Here is a 19,372-nt window from a genome sequence, read left to right as displayed (position 1 = left end):
CAATAAGACGCTTATATTTTTGACTCCAACACCATCATCAAGGTTTCTGACGACATGACAGTAGCAGGACTGATCACCAATGACAATAAGAGCTCTGACGCTAATATTTGTGTAAACTGTACCGAGTTGTAATCTGTGGGTGTCACTGAATAGGCTGAAACCCCATTCCATGGGTGCACAGACAGTGCACACTCCGTAGGTAAGGCTGTACAGTGCATATACTGTATGTATGCCCCAAAATGCAATTATGCAGTCAAATACATCCACAGTGGGATTAAAACATTTGTTGTACTATTTATGAATTATTGTATTTATTTAGAATTATGTAACCTCAAGCCAGGCTTGCTTAGCATTATCTAGTCCAAATATGGCATAGTTCCACTATTTGTATCCGTTTGCATCACTTTCAACGTGGGACTTTTATTTTGAAGGCAACTCGCAAATACCATTATTGTGGCTAATAGTTATTGTGGCTAGCTTCACATTGGTGTGGACAGGGTGGGATTGGGGAGTTTGAAGGTGGTCTCAATTTCCTCTCAGGACCTCTCTGTTAAGTGGTTCTGCAGAGAGGAATGCCTGCCAGTCAAAGTGATAAACCCTGGCTGCTTATGTAGGTAACTTACAGGAGTGTCAAGGAGTGGAATGTAAGCCAAAAAGACTGGTACACAGACTATGAACACCTGACATAGTAGCTATAAGTATTCAAATGTTTGTGTGAACTGGAAAAGGACCATAATTGGGTTTCTCTAACATTAAGGGAGTCCCTTGTTGACCTTTCACATTAGTTGGAAAAGTCTCGACAGAGTTCAGAGACAGCTGTCAATAAATCACTTCAAAACAGTGAGTGACTTCTGTGCAATGGTAATTTCTGTTCACCCAGAACTAAAGTCTCAGGTAATTTGTCAGCTGCCCACCCACGAAAGATTAGTGCAACGGTAAAAATGTTGTACATGTTCAGGCGATCTCAATTCTCTAAGTCAACAAGTCTTCAAATAGGCCTAGGCATTATACTTTTTTATTGCATATTTAATTAAACCGACAAATTTGGTGATGTTCAATTTCAGTTCATTGGCACAAAACGTGCGTCAGACCAAAAATATTATTGTGCAATTCATGCATCTCCGCTGGCATCTCTACTGGCCTCTCTTACATCCATCCTCTCTCTATTCCTCTTATAACTATTGAACCAGTAGTCTAGCCCAATGTGTGTCCCAATGCACTGAGTGTACAAAACATTAGGAACACCTTCCTTATATTGAGTTGCCCCTTTCTATTGCCGTACCCCTTTCAAAGGCACTTAGATCTTTTGTCTCGCCCGTTCACCCTCTGAATGGCACACATACACAAACCATGTCTCAATTGTCTCAAGGCATAAAAATCCTCTGTTTGGAAAAAGCTGTTCAAAAGAGGGCATTGTATTATCCTTTCTTTGTACTCCCTGACAAAAGCCACGCAGCCGAAAGGCGTTGGATATTTAAAACGTTGTTTACATTGAACATGCCATAGAAATAAAGGCATTTTAATTCATTATATGAGAGTGCCTTGGTCCTCCTTTCTTTTTGAGCATCAAAATCCTTCTTTAACCTGTCTCTGCCCCTCCATCTACACTGATTGAAGTGGATTTAACAAGTGACATCAAGAACCTTCACCTGGATTCACCTGGTCAGTCTATGTCATGGATAGAGTAGATGTTCCTAATGTTTTGGACACTTAATGTAGTTTGGTCACCTATTTTGAGCAATTAAAACATATATTCGACAAAGAAGCACCTTGCTCTTGCTTGCTGGATATAACATATGCTACAGTGTTCACAGTAGCAGGGAAGCTTCTCTGGTGTGATGTGATCACATTGGCTGGTGGTAAGAAAGCAATGAACGGGAATGCTCTGTGTTCCCCGCGCCCAATGTTTATGTTTACAATAAAATGTTTTTTTGTCAGAATGCTGAATGTTAGAATGCTTCCAATCAAATGTATGAATTAAGTTATTTTTATTTTTAAATGCTATCTAATTTGCATAAACATTGTGATTGGATAGCTGTGAGGGTTATCGAATCAGGATCAAATCCTCTGATCTCCTCGAGCTCATTAATGATAGAACGTTCATATTTGAAGATTGCCGAAAGGCCAGTCTCTTTGGCAAATGACAAGTGGCAAGGAGTGGAATGTAATAGCTGAACAGAGAAGGCAACCTGGCTAACGTGTCCACCTGATAGACTTCAATAGAAGTTTAAAAATGATCAAGGCTTCATTATTACGGTCTATGCGCGATGTGATGGTTATTAGTCAGAATGCAGGCCTAATGTGGGCTATAGCCTGTAAAGTATAGCCTGCTGAGTTTGAAGTAGACCTAATTCACAATGATAGGTACACTCTTAGAAAAATTGGTTCCCCATAGGAGAACCCATTTGGTTCCAGGTAGATCCCTTTTTAGTTCCAGGTAGAACTATTTTGGGTTGCATTTAGAACCCTCTGGAAAAAAGGGTTCTACATGGAACACAAAAGGGTTATACCTGGAACCAAAAAGGGTTATTCGGGAACCATTTGAGGTTGTACTAGGCAACTCTATTTCTCCATCATGGAAGGGAAAATAGGGTAGTGGTAGAACAGAAATGTTCAGTTGGTTTTCTCTGTGATGGAAGTCCATCGACAGTGCACCTGGAAAAGTCATTTCCTTACATCTGGAAAAGGGAAAGCATGTATCATCTATGGGGAAGGAAATTACATTTACACAACCAAACTAGTCTAGTCTGCTCCCATTTCTAACTTCCTAGTCTACCTTGCACTGATATTTAAATGTCCTTTTCGGTGTGCTATGATATTTAGTGTTGTTTGTAGAAACACAATTGGATTTAGATCATTATTTCACACACTTGTTGTTTGTCTAGGCTACACCCCTGAAACATGAACCCATACACTGGCATCCATACATCCCTGGGTTAATGTACTTCCTCAATAGCTGTAAAAACATCATGTTACGTTCACCATTTGTAGCTTTTCTCCCTGAAGAACAACCCTATTTCCGCAAGAACTCCATTTTGTGAACATTGCATGAACTGCTTAACCCAGAAGTCTGAAACCAGATTCACATCCTCACACAGTCTACTTTATTTTCCAGATGTCTTGTATCATGCTGAGGAAGCACAGTAAGACTGCACACCATTACAAATAGTTCAGAATCTTGACCATTAGTTTCAATACACTCTGAATACAGGAAAACTCAGTCTCCCTCATAGTTGGTGGTCATAAATGATGCCAGTGAGCACAGCATGTGACTGCATTGTGTCTGTGTCTGGACCCGGTTTCCCAATAGATGGAACTTAAGCTTAACGTGTTACACAATATGATTGAAATACATAGGCCTATGTAGCCTATACTGTATTTACATTTTAATGCAGTCATCTCGGTTTTAATTTGAAGCATATTTTATATCCTTTGCTTGTTTGTAACAATTGCAAAGCCATTGGCAACTTTGTATTTCTATTGAACCTTGTGGTCACAGAGGTGTATAAACATCCTTATTGTATGTTTAGTGGAGATCTTCTGTGTATAAAGTGACGCAGAAGTATTTAACGACGCACTTAGCTGTGTTTTCAAGTGAAACTTTAGTAACAATGGTTTAGGGAAACTATTGAGGCACGAATCCCATTCAAGTCATAGGACCGATATTAGCATTTTTTGAGCATCATGTTCAAAACATCTAGAACTGACTTTGTTGAGCTTTTACAATCAATTTGAGATACCTTCAGATGATTTGGACATGGTGCGTGAAAAATGCTAATATTGGTCCCGTGACTTGAATGGGATTTGTGCCACAAATGCTAGAACGTTAGCATGTGGAAACAGTGCCAGGGAAACTAAACCAAATCATGGATCGCTGTCATACCTTTTCCATAGACTGCTTACAGGGCAAGGAAACCAATGTATAATTTTGTCATTTGGGAGAACTATCGCTTTAAGATGCTTTTGGGAAACTGGGCCCTGGTTAATTAGGAACCGTTCCAAGTCCCAGACCTGAATCCTGGAGAGGAAGTCCACTGCCGTTTAAACGACAGCAACAGATGTGAGGTAAGCATACCGTTACACACTGGAGACCTGAAGCATCTAGAAGCAAACAAAGTAACACACTGACACACATCCAGAACAGTCTACAAATAAAATCAAAGGTCATACAGGACTAGCAGATGCATTACAATACACATACATTACAATACAGCATACATTACAATACAGCATACATTACAATACAGCATGCATTACAATACACATACATTACAATACAGCATGCATTACAATACACATACATTACAATACAGCATACATTACAATACAGCATACATTACACATGCATTACAATACAGCATGCATTACAATACAGCATGCATTACAATACAGCATGCATTACAATACAGCATGCATTACAATACAGCATGCATTACAATACACATACATTACAATACAGCATGCATTACAATACAGCATGCATTACAATACACATTCATTACAATACAGCATACATTACAAGACAGCATACATTACAATACAGCATGCATTACAATACACATTCATTACAATACAGCATACATTACAATACAACATACATTACAATACAACATACATTACAATACAGCATGCATTACAATACAGCATGCATTACAATACACATGCATTACAATACAGCATACATTACAATACAGCATGCATTACAATACAGCATATGCATTACAATACAGCATGCATTACAATACAGCATACATTACAATACAGCATGCATTACAATACAGCATGCATTACAATACAGCATACATTACAATACAGCATACATTACAATACAGCATGCATTACAATACAGCATGCATTACAATACACATGCATTACAATACACATGCATTACAATACAGCATGCATTACAATACAGCATGCATTACAATACAGCATGCATTACAATACAGCATGCATTACAATACATCATGCATTACAATACACATGCATTACAATACACATGCATTACAATACAGCATACAAACCTGTTTAGGATATTGTAGAACAGAGTACCACATTGACACAATACTGTATGACAGCAAACACATGCTGTATACTGTCCATTTAGTATAAAAGTACATGTGTTCACTAGAGCACCCTGTCAAACATACCTAAGCCTGTCTATTCTGAGTGACTTTAAATGTAACGTCATGCTATTTTTAAGATATTGGACTCGATGTGTTTTACACATGAATGACATGCATTGTGTTGTTAATTACTTGGACTTCAATAGTGAGTAAAGTAAGCTTTTTATGCAAACTTGTGCATATGGTCATTTGTCATTACAGAAACTATATTTTCTTCCAACACTTACTTGTTTCTAAGTTAATTTAGTTAAATTAGGCGCCACCCTGTGCTAGTGATTGGTATTGCACATTTCTCCACCCTTTGAATTCTCCCCCAACTACAAACTATTAATAAATGCACCAAACAAAAACCTCAAAATCAACCACTTTTATTCCCAGTTTCATGCAAGGAAAAAAACATTGTTACATGTACTGTATGATTGGCAGTGGCTTACATGGACAGTATCCACATTTACACAGTAGTACACAGTCAACGCGCCTCAGTGAGGATTCAGAACTGACTTTAAACTGATGAACATTTTCCTTCTTGGATGATTTGGTACATAATATGGCACATTGACATATTCAACGATACATTGGTGTGATTGTTCCTCCATAGTGTATATCAGATAATATAAACAATGTACACATCTGATATTTTATCTTGGGCATTTTTATTGTCCTCAGTTCAGTATTCCGTGCATGCACAACAGATGTTAAAAGCAATAACAAATGTTTAAGGAAAATAACAAAATGGATACTTACTGTATCCTGACATTTAATCATCTCAGAAAGAAACACAAACTCGAAAAGCACAACTTACTTGCGAGTTTCAGTGATCAATCATGACAAATTAAAAAAGGGGCAAAGGGCATCAAATTAAAAATGTAAAGACAAAATGACCTCTTTAAAATCGATTCCCAAAGAGAAAATAAAAACCTAATTTTACAACACCATTGAGGGTATGTAATATCATGTTTCGAAATGGGTAGCCGTCTACTACCCAAGTTAGAAAAAAACCCTGTAACATTCCCATTACAACAAACAATTCAGAGGTTTACAATTAAAGAGTAATTCACATCATAAAACACCACATCTAATAGTTATAGGTACAGTATTTGAATTATATAAAAAATACAAGATCCCTCTCATTAGATCCCTAAATGTCGCAATCTAATTGTGGTCCGTAGTCATCACAATTACGCCGACTCCACCCCGACATGATCTGCCACCTCAGTTAGATTTACGTCTCATTCTATCATTACAATGAAAATGTAAGTGTAACGACACACATCATCAGGAAGTACTATTTTGTACAAAATACATCCTTGAAGAAAACAAAATGGCTGGTATATAAAAAAAAAAAGAATGGCATAAAATGCCATCAAAAAAGTGGTTAGGGGTGATTAGTGGTGCTGGTAATCCAAATGAGGATGCTGTCCTATTACTTCATTTGTATTGCACGTCCCAAAGCTAGTGTTCTGGGAAGGTTAGTGGTACAGACTACATTACATCAACAACTCTGCCATATAAATACTTTCTGATGATTGCGTTTCCCATACAAAGCTAAAGTGCATCTTTACCTCAAATGCCTGTACACATTGGATTGGGTCATTCGATTAGGAAGAGATTTTCTACCTGCGACATCCTCAAACCCTCATTACACTGAACATTGGTACCTTGCTTCATGGTTCCTCCTATTCTCCAGGGGACGTGTGCCCAAAGGAACTCCGTAAAAACCCTCTCGTCTGCCTTTAGATGGATGGGCTTCCATTATGGCTGAGTTTTGACTGCCTTACTGATACATCTTCACATGTCCATGCAGCGAGGTGGTGTTGCCCCCACAGTCCACATACTGGTATATCTCCTGGGAGACCTGCTCCGAGTGCCCAAAGTAGGATGTGGTCACTGTCACCCTGAAAACCAGTCAATAGACAGTAGTCAGTTTCCCCAAAATGGCTGCCCACATGGGCGTGTGTGGTTTGACAAAATAAATAGAGTAGGTACAGTAACATGTGTAAACTCAATGTATTAGTAGATATTTGAAAAGGTACACTGCCTTTCAGAAAGTATTCAGACCCCTTGACTTTTTCCACATTTTGTTATGTTACAGCCTTATATTAAAATTGATTAAATAGTGTTTTTCCCTCAATCTACAAACAATACCCCGTAATGACAAAGCAAAAAGGGCTTTTTGAAATTTAATAATATATTTTTTTACATTAAGTATTCAGACCCTTTACTCAGTACTTTGCTGAAGCACCTTTGTCAGCGAATACAGACTTGAGTCTTCTTGGGTATGACGCTACAAGTTTGGCACACCTGTATTTGGGGAGTTTCTGCGTTGCTGCACAGCTATTTTCAGGTTTCTCCAGGATGTTTGATCGAGTTCAAGTCCGGGCTCTGGCTGGACATTCAGAGACTTGTCCCGAAGCCACTCCTGCGTTGTCTTGGCTGTGTGCTTAGGGTTGTTGTCCTGTTGGACGTTGAACCTTTGCCCCAGTCTGAGATCCTGAGCACTCTGAAGCAGGTTTTCATCAAGGATCTCAGTGTACTTTGCTCTCTCGTTCCCTCAATCCTGACTAGTCTCCCAGTCCCTGCCTCTGAAAAACATCCCCACAGCATGATGCTGCCACCACCATGCTTCACCGTAGGGATAGTGCCAGGTTTCCTCCAGATTTTTGGCATTTAAGCCAAAGAGAACAATCTGGGTTTCCTCAGACCAGAGAATCTTGTTTCTCATTGTCTGAGAGTCCTTTAGGTGCCTTTTGGCAAACTCCAAGTGGGCTGTCATGTGCCTTTTACTGAGGATTGGCTTCTGTCTGGCCACTCTACCATAAAGCCCTGATTGGTGGAGTGCTGCAGAGATGGTTGTCCTTCTGGAAGGTTCTCCCATCTCCACAGAGGAACTCTGGAGCTGGTTCTTGGGGTCCTTGATCACCTCCCGTACCTAGGCCCTTCTCCCCTGAGTGTTCAGTTTGGCTGGGCGGGCCAGCTCTAGGAAGAGTCTTTGTGGTTCCAAACTTCTTCCATTTAAGAATGATGGAGGCCACTGTGTTCTTGGAGAACTTCAATGCTGCATAAATCTTTTGGTACCCTTCCCAGATCTGTGCCTCGACACAATCGTGTCTTGGAGCTCTACAGACAATTCCTTCGACCTCATTGGCTTGGTTTTTGCTCTGACATGCACTGTCAGGGACCTTATATAGACAGGTGTGTGCCTTTCCAAATCATGCCCAATCAATTGTATTTACCACAGGTGGACTCCAATCAAGTTGTAGAAACATGTAGAAACAATGGAAACAGGATGCACCTGAGCTCAATTTTGAGTCCCGTAGCAAAGGACCTGAATACCAATGTAAATAAGACTTTTCTGTTTTTAAAATTTCTAATACATTTCCAAAAATGTCTAAAAAAACAGTTTTCACTTCGTCATTATGGGGTATTGTGTGTAGATTTATGAGCAAACATTTTTAGAATGAGGCTGTAATGTGTAACACAATGTGGAAAAAGGGGAAGGGGTCTGAATACTTTCCGAATGCACTGTATACTTACTGCATCATGACCACAATGTTGTGAACCTTTATGGACTGCAGGGTGCAATAGTCACTGCAAACACAAAACATTTATTAAAGAAATGCCACCATTTGTACTGTCAACCACACAATAAAATGCAATTACTTGTGAAATACTTACAACATATAACTCATCTCATCAGCAATGACTGTGGGAACCATGTAGTCAATCTGGAATAAACAATATGATGTAATGCAGCCGTTATCCATCTCCCATATCGAACAGGGCGCTTGAGTGCTGACTGAGTAAGTAATGAGTAACGTTTGAGGGCAACAGTCCAAAAATGACAGCCTTATTCCATCCTTGCTGCTACTGATGCCCTCAGAACAGGGACAGATGTTCTAGTGGATTCGTCAACAACAAGGTTCATTATCAATGCGGGCTGATTTTGTTGCTAGATTTTGCAGCAAAGCGGGCGGAACAATAAGCTGCTGTGTTGAGCGATAGAAAAGCACTTCAGGACAGTTGAAAGTACAACTTTGATTCACTTGTCAAGCTATGCTCACTTTATGAACTGTAATATGTTTATAACAAGCAATTATACCAAGGCATATTATTCTAAAATTCACATGGTAAAGACCCACCTGCTGCTTATCCAGTGGTATGATGGTCGTCACATTGCTAATACGGGCCTTCCCAATCACTGTCTTAGAGAACTGCACTTGGGCTGTGATGTTGGTCAGGGATACAGCGTAGTAGTTGTTATTGGTGATGTTCAGAGTGTTCTAGAAGAAAAGACATACGGCACAACAGTTGTTGGAAAGAGAGTCATTACGTAGGACCCACTCCAATTTGCATACCGCCCCAACAGAACCACAGATGGTGCCATCTCTGTTGCACTTCACACTGCCCTCTCCCACCTGGACAAGAAGAACACCTATGCGAGAATAGTCTTCATCGACTACAGCTCAACGTTCAACACCAAAGTACCATCCAGGCTCATCACTAAGCTCAGGACCCTGGGACTAAACACACCTCCCTATGTAACTGGATCCTGGACTTCCTTACGGGCTGCCCCTAGGTAAAAATAAATAAATATATATATCCCAGGCGGTGAAGGTGAGCAACAACACATCTACCACTATGACCCTCAACACAGGGCCCGTCAGGGGTGCGTGTTCTTTTCCCTCCTGTATTCCCTGTTCACCCATGACTGAATGACCTCACACGACTCCAACACCATCATTAAGTTTGCTAACAACACAATGGTGGTAGGCCTGATCATCGACAACAATGAGACAGCCTATAGGGAGGAGGTCAGTGTGGTGCCAGGACAACAACCTCTCCCTCCACGTCAGCAAGACAAAGGAGCTGATCGTGGACTATAGGAAACGGAGGGCCGAGCACGCTCGCATTCACATCGACAGGGCTGTTGTGGAGCGGGTTGAGAGCTTCAAGTTCCTCGGTGTCCACATCACTAAGGAAGTAACATTGTCCACACACACCAACACAGTTGTGAAGAAGGAAAGACAACACCTCTCCCCCAAATGGAGGCTGAAAAGATTTGGCACGGACCCTCAGATCCTCAAAAAGTTCTACAGTTGCAAAATTGAAAGCATTTTGACTGGTTGCATCACCACTTGGCAACTGCTTGGCATCCGACCGCAAGGCGCTACAGAGGGCGCTACAGAGGGTAGTGCGTACGGCCCAGTACGTCACTGGGGTCGAGCTCCCTGCCATCCAGAATAGAGGTTGACCAATTAATCGGAATGGCCGATTAATTAGGGCCGATTTCAAGTTTTCATTACAATCGGAAATCAGTATTTTTGGACACCGAATTAGCCAATTAAAAAAAATATATTCATATTTTTTTACACCTTTATTTAATCTTTATTTAACTAGGCAAGTAAGTTAAGAACACATTCTTATTTTCAATGATGGCCTGGGAACGGTGGGTTAACTGTCTCGTTCAGGGGCAGAACAACAGATTTTTACCGTGTCAGCTCGGGGGATTCAATCTTGCAACCTTACAGTTAACTAGTCCAACGCTCTAACCACCTGATTACATTGCACTCCACGAGGAGACTGCCTGTTACGCAAATGCAGTAAGCCAAGGTAAGTTGCTAGCTAGCATTAAACTTATCTTATAAAAAAACAATCAATCAATCATAATCACTAGTTAAACTAGTAATATCATCAACCATGTGTAGTTATCTAGCGTGTCCTGCGTTGCATATAATCAATGCGGTGCGTATCGTTGCTCCAATGTGTACCTAACCATAAACATCAATGCCTTTCTTAAAATCAATACACAGAAGTATATATTTTTAAACCTGCATATTTGGCTAAAAGAAATCCAGGTTAGCAGGCAATATTAACCAGGTGAAATTGTGTCACTTCTCTTGCGTTCATTGCACACAGAGTCAGGGTATATGCAACAGTTTGGGCCGCCTAGTTTGCCCGAATTGTATGTAATTATGACATACCATTGAAGGTTGTGCAATGTAACAGGAATATTTAAACAATGCCACTTAATATAATGTTTACATACCCTACATTACTCATCTCATATGTATATGTATATACTGTACTCTATATCATCTACTGCATCTTGCCATCTTGCCATCTTTATGTAATACATGTATCACTAGCCACTTTAAACACTGCCACTTTATATAATGTTTACATACCCTACATTACTCACCTCATACGTATGTATATACTGTACTCAATACCATCTACTGTATCTTGCCTATGCCGTTCTGTACCATCACTCATTATATATCTTATATACATATTCATTATCCCTTTACACTTGTGTGTATAAGGTTGTAGTTGTGGAATTGTTAGGTTAGATTACTCGTTGGTTATTACTGCATTTCGCTACACTTGCATTAACATCTGATAACCATGTGTATGTGACAAATCAAATTTGATTTGATTTTTGATTTGATTTAGACTTATGGATGCCACCCGTTAGATAAAATACGGAACGATTCCATATTTCACTGAAAGAATAAACGTCTTGTTTTCGATATGATAGTTTCCGGATTCTGCCATATTAATGACCTAAGGCTAGTATTTCTGTGTGTTATCATGTTATAACTAAGTCTATGATTTGCTAGAGCAGTGAGCAATGGTAGGCAGCAGCAGGCTCGTAAGTATTCATTCAAACAACACTTTCGTGCGTTTGCCAGCAGCTGTTTATAACTTCAAGCCTATCAACTCCCAGAGATCAGACCAGAGGACATTTCTCCAAAAGGTACGATCTTCGTCCCCATGTGCAGTTGCAAACTGTAGTCTGGCTTTTTTATGGGGGTTTTGGAGCAGTGGTTTCTTCCTTGCTGAGCGCCCTTTCAGGTTGTCGATATAGGACTCGTTTTACTGTGGATATAGAAAAATCCAACTTCTGACTCCAACCTAAGTGTATGTAAACTTCGGACTTCAACTGTACATATCTACCTCAATTACCTTATGCCTCTGCACATTGATTCGGTGCTAGTACTCCGTGTTATTGTTACTCATGGTCTATTTAGTCCTTGTGTTGTTGTCTTTCTATTTTTCTCTTAGCATTGTTGGGAACGGTCGGTAAATACGCATTTCACTGTTAGTCTACACCCGTTGTTTTACGAAACATGTGACCAATACAATTTGATTTGAATCCATGTCAACCCTTAGATGGAAACACAAGAACAACGAACACCAGAGAGAGGATCTTACCGTGATATTGAGATAGACAATCCGTTTGTCCTGGTCATAGGAGACGAATGCTGACTTCACGCCCACATAGGAGACGTCGATAGACCGAGGGAACATGAAAAACACAGCCAGGCCAGACAGCAGGAGGCATAGAAACACAGACACCGTGACATACAGCTTTCTGCAAGAGAAAGGGAGGAAGCGCCATTAAAAGAAAGACAGAAGTTGGATATTAGACCACAGTCAACCACAGTTGAATCATTCAATTGCACAGCTTTCAAAAAAAAGAGACGTCTGGCTGAGCGAGATGAGACTTACGTTCTCCTTGGCTGGAGCCTCTGGTCACTGTATGGAATCAGAGCCACAAGCTGGTTCTCTTGGCCTGCATTAGAGATGTGATGACAAAGCCATTTACAGAGGAAACTGATGTTGGTTCAAACATATGTCTTTTTCATTTTCAGTGAATGTTGGAAGTCACGGTGTTTCTAGGTGGCCTATCAAATCAAAATGCAAATTAGGAAAAAAAATTAGCGGCTCATGAGGTGGAGATTTAGAACAGATGTAGGTGTATTGTGTCAGTGAGTGAGAGTTCATGTTTATTACTGTGTAGGAATGTATTTGTTTATCCCCTTACCTCGTGGTATTCTGCCAGTGCCCTGGCATGTGGGGCATGTGACACTGTCTCTGCCAGTAAATTCCACATAGGGGAACTGAGACACATCTCCATTCTTTCCATCCTCTTCACTCTGTGTGTCTATGTACTCTGGACCAGTCGTCAGGCCACTCTGGCTGTCACGGTCGGCTTTCCCCTTCGACAAGAGGGAGTGTGACTTCCCCATCACTTTCTGTGAATAAAACATGTAAGATCTAATAAGTAGGTGTGGTTGGTAGTGAAAACTCATGCCACATATTCATTTGATATTTACATGGTAGTTATGGTCAGTTTACACAAATTGTTTTATACTACTTTTGTACTATAACAAGGTACCTGCCTACGTCATGACCATTTATACTGTAGACAGGCTACCATTCTCCTATTCCATTTTTGCATAGATTATTTTGGTTTTGTTTAGACCAGTTTACACCAACTCCCCAAAAGCTCTTATCAAGTGCGCACCATCTATGTAATTCATGCGTGCATGAAACAATTATTGTCAAACAAAAGACACTTGTTCTGACCAAAGTTTCGTATGGACCAAATATATGTAACCTAGTCAGCAAAACACATCGCATCGTGTCTTCTGCTCCTACTATACACTGTGCGCCAATGGTCGAGGTACTGTGATGACGTGCAGAAGACCATTATGCTACACAGTACACCATGTTCCTTCCAGAGAAACTCGTTCGCCGCCTGCCATTTTAATCCGAAACTCACGAATACATTGTTGCGTATTTGCTCCGATATTCTGTTGTATTTTTATTAGGTGTCAAGTTATTGATGTGAATGATTGCGTAGAATACTTGCAGAGCACAGGGCATTGTTAGCATGGATAAAATGTTTCCATATTGCAAAATGTTGCCCGGTTCCCCTGACAATGTCAAAGCCTCACTGTGCGGTATTACACACGCACTACGGATATGATTAAAATGGCAACATTCGATATTTGATTCATCTGCTTACCTTTGCATATATTCACGCAGAATTGCTTTACATATGCTTGGTCACGAATAGCCGCTGTTGTTATCAATATAGTACTGACATAAATACACGCACTAGTATTCTGCCAGCAGCTCCGACGAGACGTCACTTTCGTATGGTAATGTGGAAACCTTCAAAATAAAAGTCGGCATTTCAAAAAATCTATGTCAATGTGTATAACTAATTCAAATTATATTGAATTTTAATCTATGGCCACTTTTATTGTGTCAACAAGAAATTGCAATAAGTAATTTATGAAAACAAGGGAAATAATATTTTTTAAGACCAATAATGAAAATACAATGTTGACACTAGTATGTTGCGAATATTGGGCTGTAATGAGAAAACGTTTCCGCCTGTCTCAGCTAAAGTGGGGTAGAAAATACACAGTAGGATCTCTACTAACCAAATATGGTCAGTTTTGGAGGGGGACTGTGTCATACATATGTGTGTGTCATACAGCACTTCGTTCTCCAGCACTTCTTGTACTTTATGTTTCTCGAGTAAGGTCAAAAGTCATCCACAGTAATGTGAAACCTTGTGTCCTTATCTCGCTTTATTGATCTTTCAGCAGTTCGCAATGGGAGGTTGACCTACATATTGAGCTCAGTAATCTGTCATTCAGGGATAAATGCCAAAAAAGGACACTACAAGGCACATCTTATATTTGACTCTTTTAAGATGAATATGATCTCTATAGAGCAGGAGTTATCTAGGGGAGCGGCAGGTACTCCAGTGGTTAGAGCACTGGGCCAGTAACCGAAAGGTTGCTAGATTGAATCTCCGATGTGACAAGGTAAAAATCTGTCATTCTGCCCCTGAACAAGGCAGTTAACCCACTGTTCCTAGGCTGTCATTGTAAATAAGATTTTGTTCTTAACTGACTTTCCTCGTAAAATAATTTAATAATATATATTTTTATGAATTATAATCCTCAAAAGGTTATACAGCTGCAACATCGAGAGCATGCTGACTGGTTGCATCACTGCCTGGTAAGGCAACTGCTCAGCCTCCGACTGCAAGGTACGCACAGGATGTACTTCGAACACCCGACAAGGCCAACATCCCCGTCATTGGCAAGAGAAAGAGACGCAGGTACAGAGGACACAGAGCAGGGTGCATCGCAAGGATCCACAGAAGGTGAGTGGGAAAGCTGCCGTTACAGTCAATATATTACTTGACTGGAACATGTTCGCCACAGTGACTGTACGTACATACCCCAACCAGAAGCCATGGATTACAGGCAACATTTGCACAGAGCTAAAGGGTAGAGCTGCCACTTTCAAGGTGCGGGACTCTAACCCGGAAGCTTTTAAGAAATCCTGCTATGCCCTCCTACGAACCATCAAACAGGCAAAGTGCCAATACAGGGCTAAGATTGAATCGTACTACACCGGCTCCGACGCTTGTCGGATGTGGCAGGGCTTGCAAACTGTTACATACTACAAAGGGAATCACAGCCGCGAGCTGCCCAGTGACACAAGCCTACCAGATGAGCTAAATCACTTCTATGCTCGCTTCAAGGCAAGCAACACAGGCATGCATGAGAGCATCAGCTGTTCCGGACGACTGTGTGATCACGCTCTCCACAGCCGACGTGAGTAAGACCTTTAAACAGGTCAAAATTCACAAGGATTACCAGGACGTGTGCTCCGGGCATGTGCTGACCAACTGGCAGGTGCCTTCACTGACATTTTCAACATGTCCCTGATTGAGTCTGTAATACCAACATGTTTCAAGCAGACCACCATAGTCCCTGTGCACTAGAACACTAAGGCAACCTGACTTAATGACTACAGACCCGTAGCACTCACGTCCATAGCCATGAAGTGCTTTGAAAGGCTGGTAATGGCTCACATTAACACTATTATCACAGAATCCCTAGACCCACTACAATTTGCATGACTGGTTGCATCCCTGCCTGGCACGGCAACTGCTCGGCCTCCGACAGTAAGGTACTACAGAGAGTAATGCGTACGGCCCAGTACATCACTGGGGCTAAGCTTCCTGCCATCCAGGACCTCTACACCAGGCGGTATCAGAGGAAGGCCATTAAAATGGTCAAAGACCCCAACCACCCCAGTCATAGAATGTTCTCTCTGGTACCGCATGGCAAGCGGTACCGGAGTTCCAAGTCTAGGACCAAAAGGCTTCTCAACAGTTTCTACCCCCAAGCTATAAGACTCCTGAACAAGTAATCAAATGGCTACCAGGACTATTTGCATTGCCCCCACCCCAACCCCTCTTTTACGCTGCTGCTACTCTCTGTTTATAATATATGCAGTCACTTTAACCATACCTACATGTACATACTACTTCAATTAGCCCAACTAACCGGTGCCTGTTTATAGCCTCGCTACTGTTATTTTCTTTACTTATCTATTGTTCACCAAATACCTATTTTTTACTTAAAAATCACACTGTTGGTAAGTAAGCATTTTACTGTAAGGTCTACCTGTTGCATTCGGAGCGCGTGACAAATAAACTTTGATTTGATTTGATTATGTGATAGTGCCTGTGAACTTAATGTCACATTGGACAGTTATAGCCATAGATATGCAACATATAGTTAGTAGCAGTAATTGTATTACATTACATATTAAAATGATGGATTCCTTAAGCCAGTATGATAGAGAATTAAAGGATACACTACTTCCACTTCAGAAATACCTGGCATTACAGTATCTGGCAATGCATGGATTTTAGAAGACACTCAGATGGTAGTAGTTTTGGTGTTTGTGTGTGCTTATTCTGTAATGCAGTCTTATTAGAGGGCAATGTGAATATGCTTTGTCACAATGGCATGTGAGAGTATGTTTTATATCAGTTGTCAGAGAGAAAATTACTACGTAATACATTTTAATCTCTACAGAAAAGGCCTTTGCTGACCTTGATCGATAATCAACACGTCTCTATATTTAAACAATAAGACTACGAGGGGGTGTGGTATATGGCCATCTTATGCAAGACCAAGGGAGTAATCTCATCACCTGTTTAGGCGGGAAAGCCTACGTAGAACAAACGAAAATACAATTAAAACAACGCATAGCTGAACACCGCAGCTCAATCAGGTGTAAGAACATTGGTTATCCAGAAGCAGTTCACTTTGTTGAAGCTAACCATCCTATCTCCTCCCTCAAATACACAGGCATTGAGCATGTTGCTAAAAAATGAAATAGGAAACAATTAAATATATATGTAAAATGTAATTAAACAATAATGTATGTTGATGCTAATGTTATGTACAATATTTAATTATGTTTTCATAAGATAAAATCGCCTAATATATTCAATATGCTATAAACAAATGTTATCAAACAGTTTCACTCAATTCATTCTAATTAACTTAATAATTAGGACACACCCCTCACTATTGTCATTGGTTGCACGAATTGCACTGTTTGTCTACATAACCTGGTTCAAGCATTCCTGACATTACCCTGAAGACGGCACAGTTATGCCGAAACATTGGTGATATGCCCAATAATTTACTGGGAGTTTATATATAGAGTGTGCGACTTTCTTTATTGTAATAGCTTATAGTTTATTTGCCGTTAGTCATCGCCTCTACACAAAACAATTTTCTCTTGTTGTGCGCCAGCTTCTGTTTTTCAGTCGACATACCAGATATCTAACAATAACAAGAACACAAAAGATAATATGTCTTAACAGCATAGACAATTCACCACTGTGACATACTAACGTGCATCGGGAGAGTGGTTTACCAGTGACTCCAGGATCTACGTTTAAACCGGGCTTTTATTCTTCCAAGAGTGCCAACTCCGAGTATCTCTTATTCTCTAATTAACATCACTTTGCATGGCCCAAAACATTCCAACAAAGGCATGAAAACAACACACACATTCTTGGATCTAATCCTCACAACTCTTATCTAAATGATACTGGGTCACCCCCTGTGTCTCTCCTCTTTGAACTATCCGCCATCCGATGACTAGAAAAACACAGTGTCTCTGTAACTATAAATCCATAGCACTTACAGAACAATGAAACATGTCAAAATGCATAGCTCTTTATAAACTCTTGAATCAATCTAAACATGACCATTTAATTCACACAGTAACATTTGTTTCCTTGATTCAAGTTTCATTAGTCTTCTTCACCTTGTTGTAGAAATTACCACCAGGAACTCAAAGTCAAACTTAAATGAATCATTCTTTATAATCAGCAATCTGGAGAGGTTAACTTGGCTTTTGAAGATTTTAGAAAGGCAGGGGAGGATGGATATAGGTCTATAGCAGTTTGGGTCTAGAGTGTCTCCCCCTATGAAGAGGTCGTTGACCACGGCAGCTTTCCAATCTTTGAGGATCTCAGACCATACGAAGGAGAGGTTGAATAGGCTAGTAATAGGGGTTGCAACAATTTTGGTGGATAATTATAGAAAGAGAGAGTCCAGATTGTCTAGCCCAGGAGATTTGTAGAGATACAGATTGTGCACCTCTTTCAGAGCATTCCCTTTCTGGATTTGGGTGAAGGAGAAGCGAGAGGGGGCTTGGGCAAGTTGCTGCAGGGAGTGGTGAGATGTTGGCCGGGGTAGGGGCAGCCAGGTGGAAAGCATGGCAAGCCGTAGAAAAATGCTTTTTGAAACTTTCGATTATCGTAGATTTTTCAGTCTATAACAAGCGGCAACGGTGAGAGACTTGTTTCTGGAAAGGTGGCTTTTTAAAAGTAGAAGCTCGAATTGTTTGGGCACAGACCTGGCTAGTATGACACAACTCTGCAGGCTATCTCTGCAGTAGATTGCAACTCCGCCCCCTTTGGCAGTTCTATCTTGTCGGAAGATGTTATAGTTAGGGATGGAAATTTCAGGATTTTTGGTGGCTTTCCTAAGCCATGATTCAGACACGGCTAGGACATCCGGGTTGGCGGAGTGTGCTAAAGCAGTGAATAAAACAAACTTAGGGAGGAAGCTTCTTATGTTAACATGCATGAAACCTGTCATGCAAACAATGCTATAAATTGGGATTGAGTCATCACACTGTGCTCACGCTGTGCTCCCACGCCAGCCAGTCGCTAGTCTTGGGTATCACCTTCTCTCATTCTTCCGCTACACTATAAAGGATGTTCTCCATTGTTGTTCTGAAAGCTTGATTAGACTGTGCACTGTTAGCCTTGTAACCTTGTTGTCTCTTGTACTACATTTTAATCTCTACAAAAAAGTGCTTTTGCTGACCTTGATCAATAATCATGTAAAAAATATTGTCTTTGTTATAATGCTTTTAAACTAGGTAATAGGTCTTTACTGTGTGCTGCAAACCTTGATAGATAAGAAGCACTTATCGGCCTACAACTTGTAAATAATTTTGTCCATTGCTGTTCAGAAAGTGTGATTAAACTGTGTCCTAATAGCCTGGTAAATATTCATTACATTTAACTTGTAAATAAATTACATTTA

The 19,372-nt window shown here is 40.4% G+C and overlaps 1 protein-coding gene across 1 annotated transcript; it reads right to left on the bottom strand.

Annotated features, from left to right (window-relative positions):
- Positions 1–5,478: 5,478 nt before the first annotated feature.
- LOC110488146 (transmembrane protein 106B) lies at positions 5,479–14,097 on the bottom strand. Its single transcript, XM_021560187.3, has 8 exons — positions 13,942–14,097; positions 12,955–13,165; positions 12,639–12,702; positions 12,342–12,501; positions 9,266–9,406; positions 8,802–8,851; positions 8,661–8,714; positions 5,479–7,021 (listed from the first exon to the last, which is right to left on the bottom strand). The coding sequence occupies exons 2-8, from the start codon at positions 13,157–13,159 to the stop codon at positions 6,901–6,903; spliced, it is 795 nt and encodes a 264-aa protein (XP_021415862.1). The 5' UTR covers positions 13,160–13,165; positions 13,942–14,097; the 3' UTR covers positions 5,479–6,900.
- Positions 14,098–19,372: the final 5,275 nt, after the last annotated feature.

The sequence above is a fragment of the Oncorhynchus mykiss genome, chromosome 2 (genome assembly GCF_057628025.1).
Source record: "Oncorhynchus mykiss isolate SJ-2025 chromosome 2, ASM5762802v1, whole genome shotgun sequence".
Lineage (NCBI taxonomy): Eukaryota > Metazoa > Chordata > Actinopteri > Salmoniformes > Salmonidae > Oncorhynchus > Oncorhynchus mykiss.
Note: the sequence above shows the minus strand (reverse complement) of the source record. Positions and strands in the feature narration are given on the sequence as shown.

Bases quoted from the DNA above. Each gene is read 5' to 3' on its own strand.
- LOC110488146 (XM_021560187.3), bottom strand. From the start codon at position 13,159: ATGGGGAAGTCACACTCCCTCTTGTCGAAGGGGAAAGCCGACCGTGAC. The intron at 12,703-12,954 runs GTAAGGGGATAA...TCTCTAATGCAG, and splicing joins CACTGGCAGAATACCACGAG to GCCAAGAGAACCAGCTTGTG. The intron at 8,715-8,801 runs GTAAGTATTTCA...TTGTGTTTGCAG, and splicing joins GATGAGATGAGTTATATGTT to TGACTATTGCACCCTGCAGT.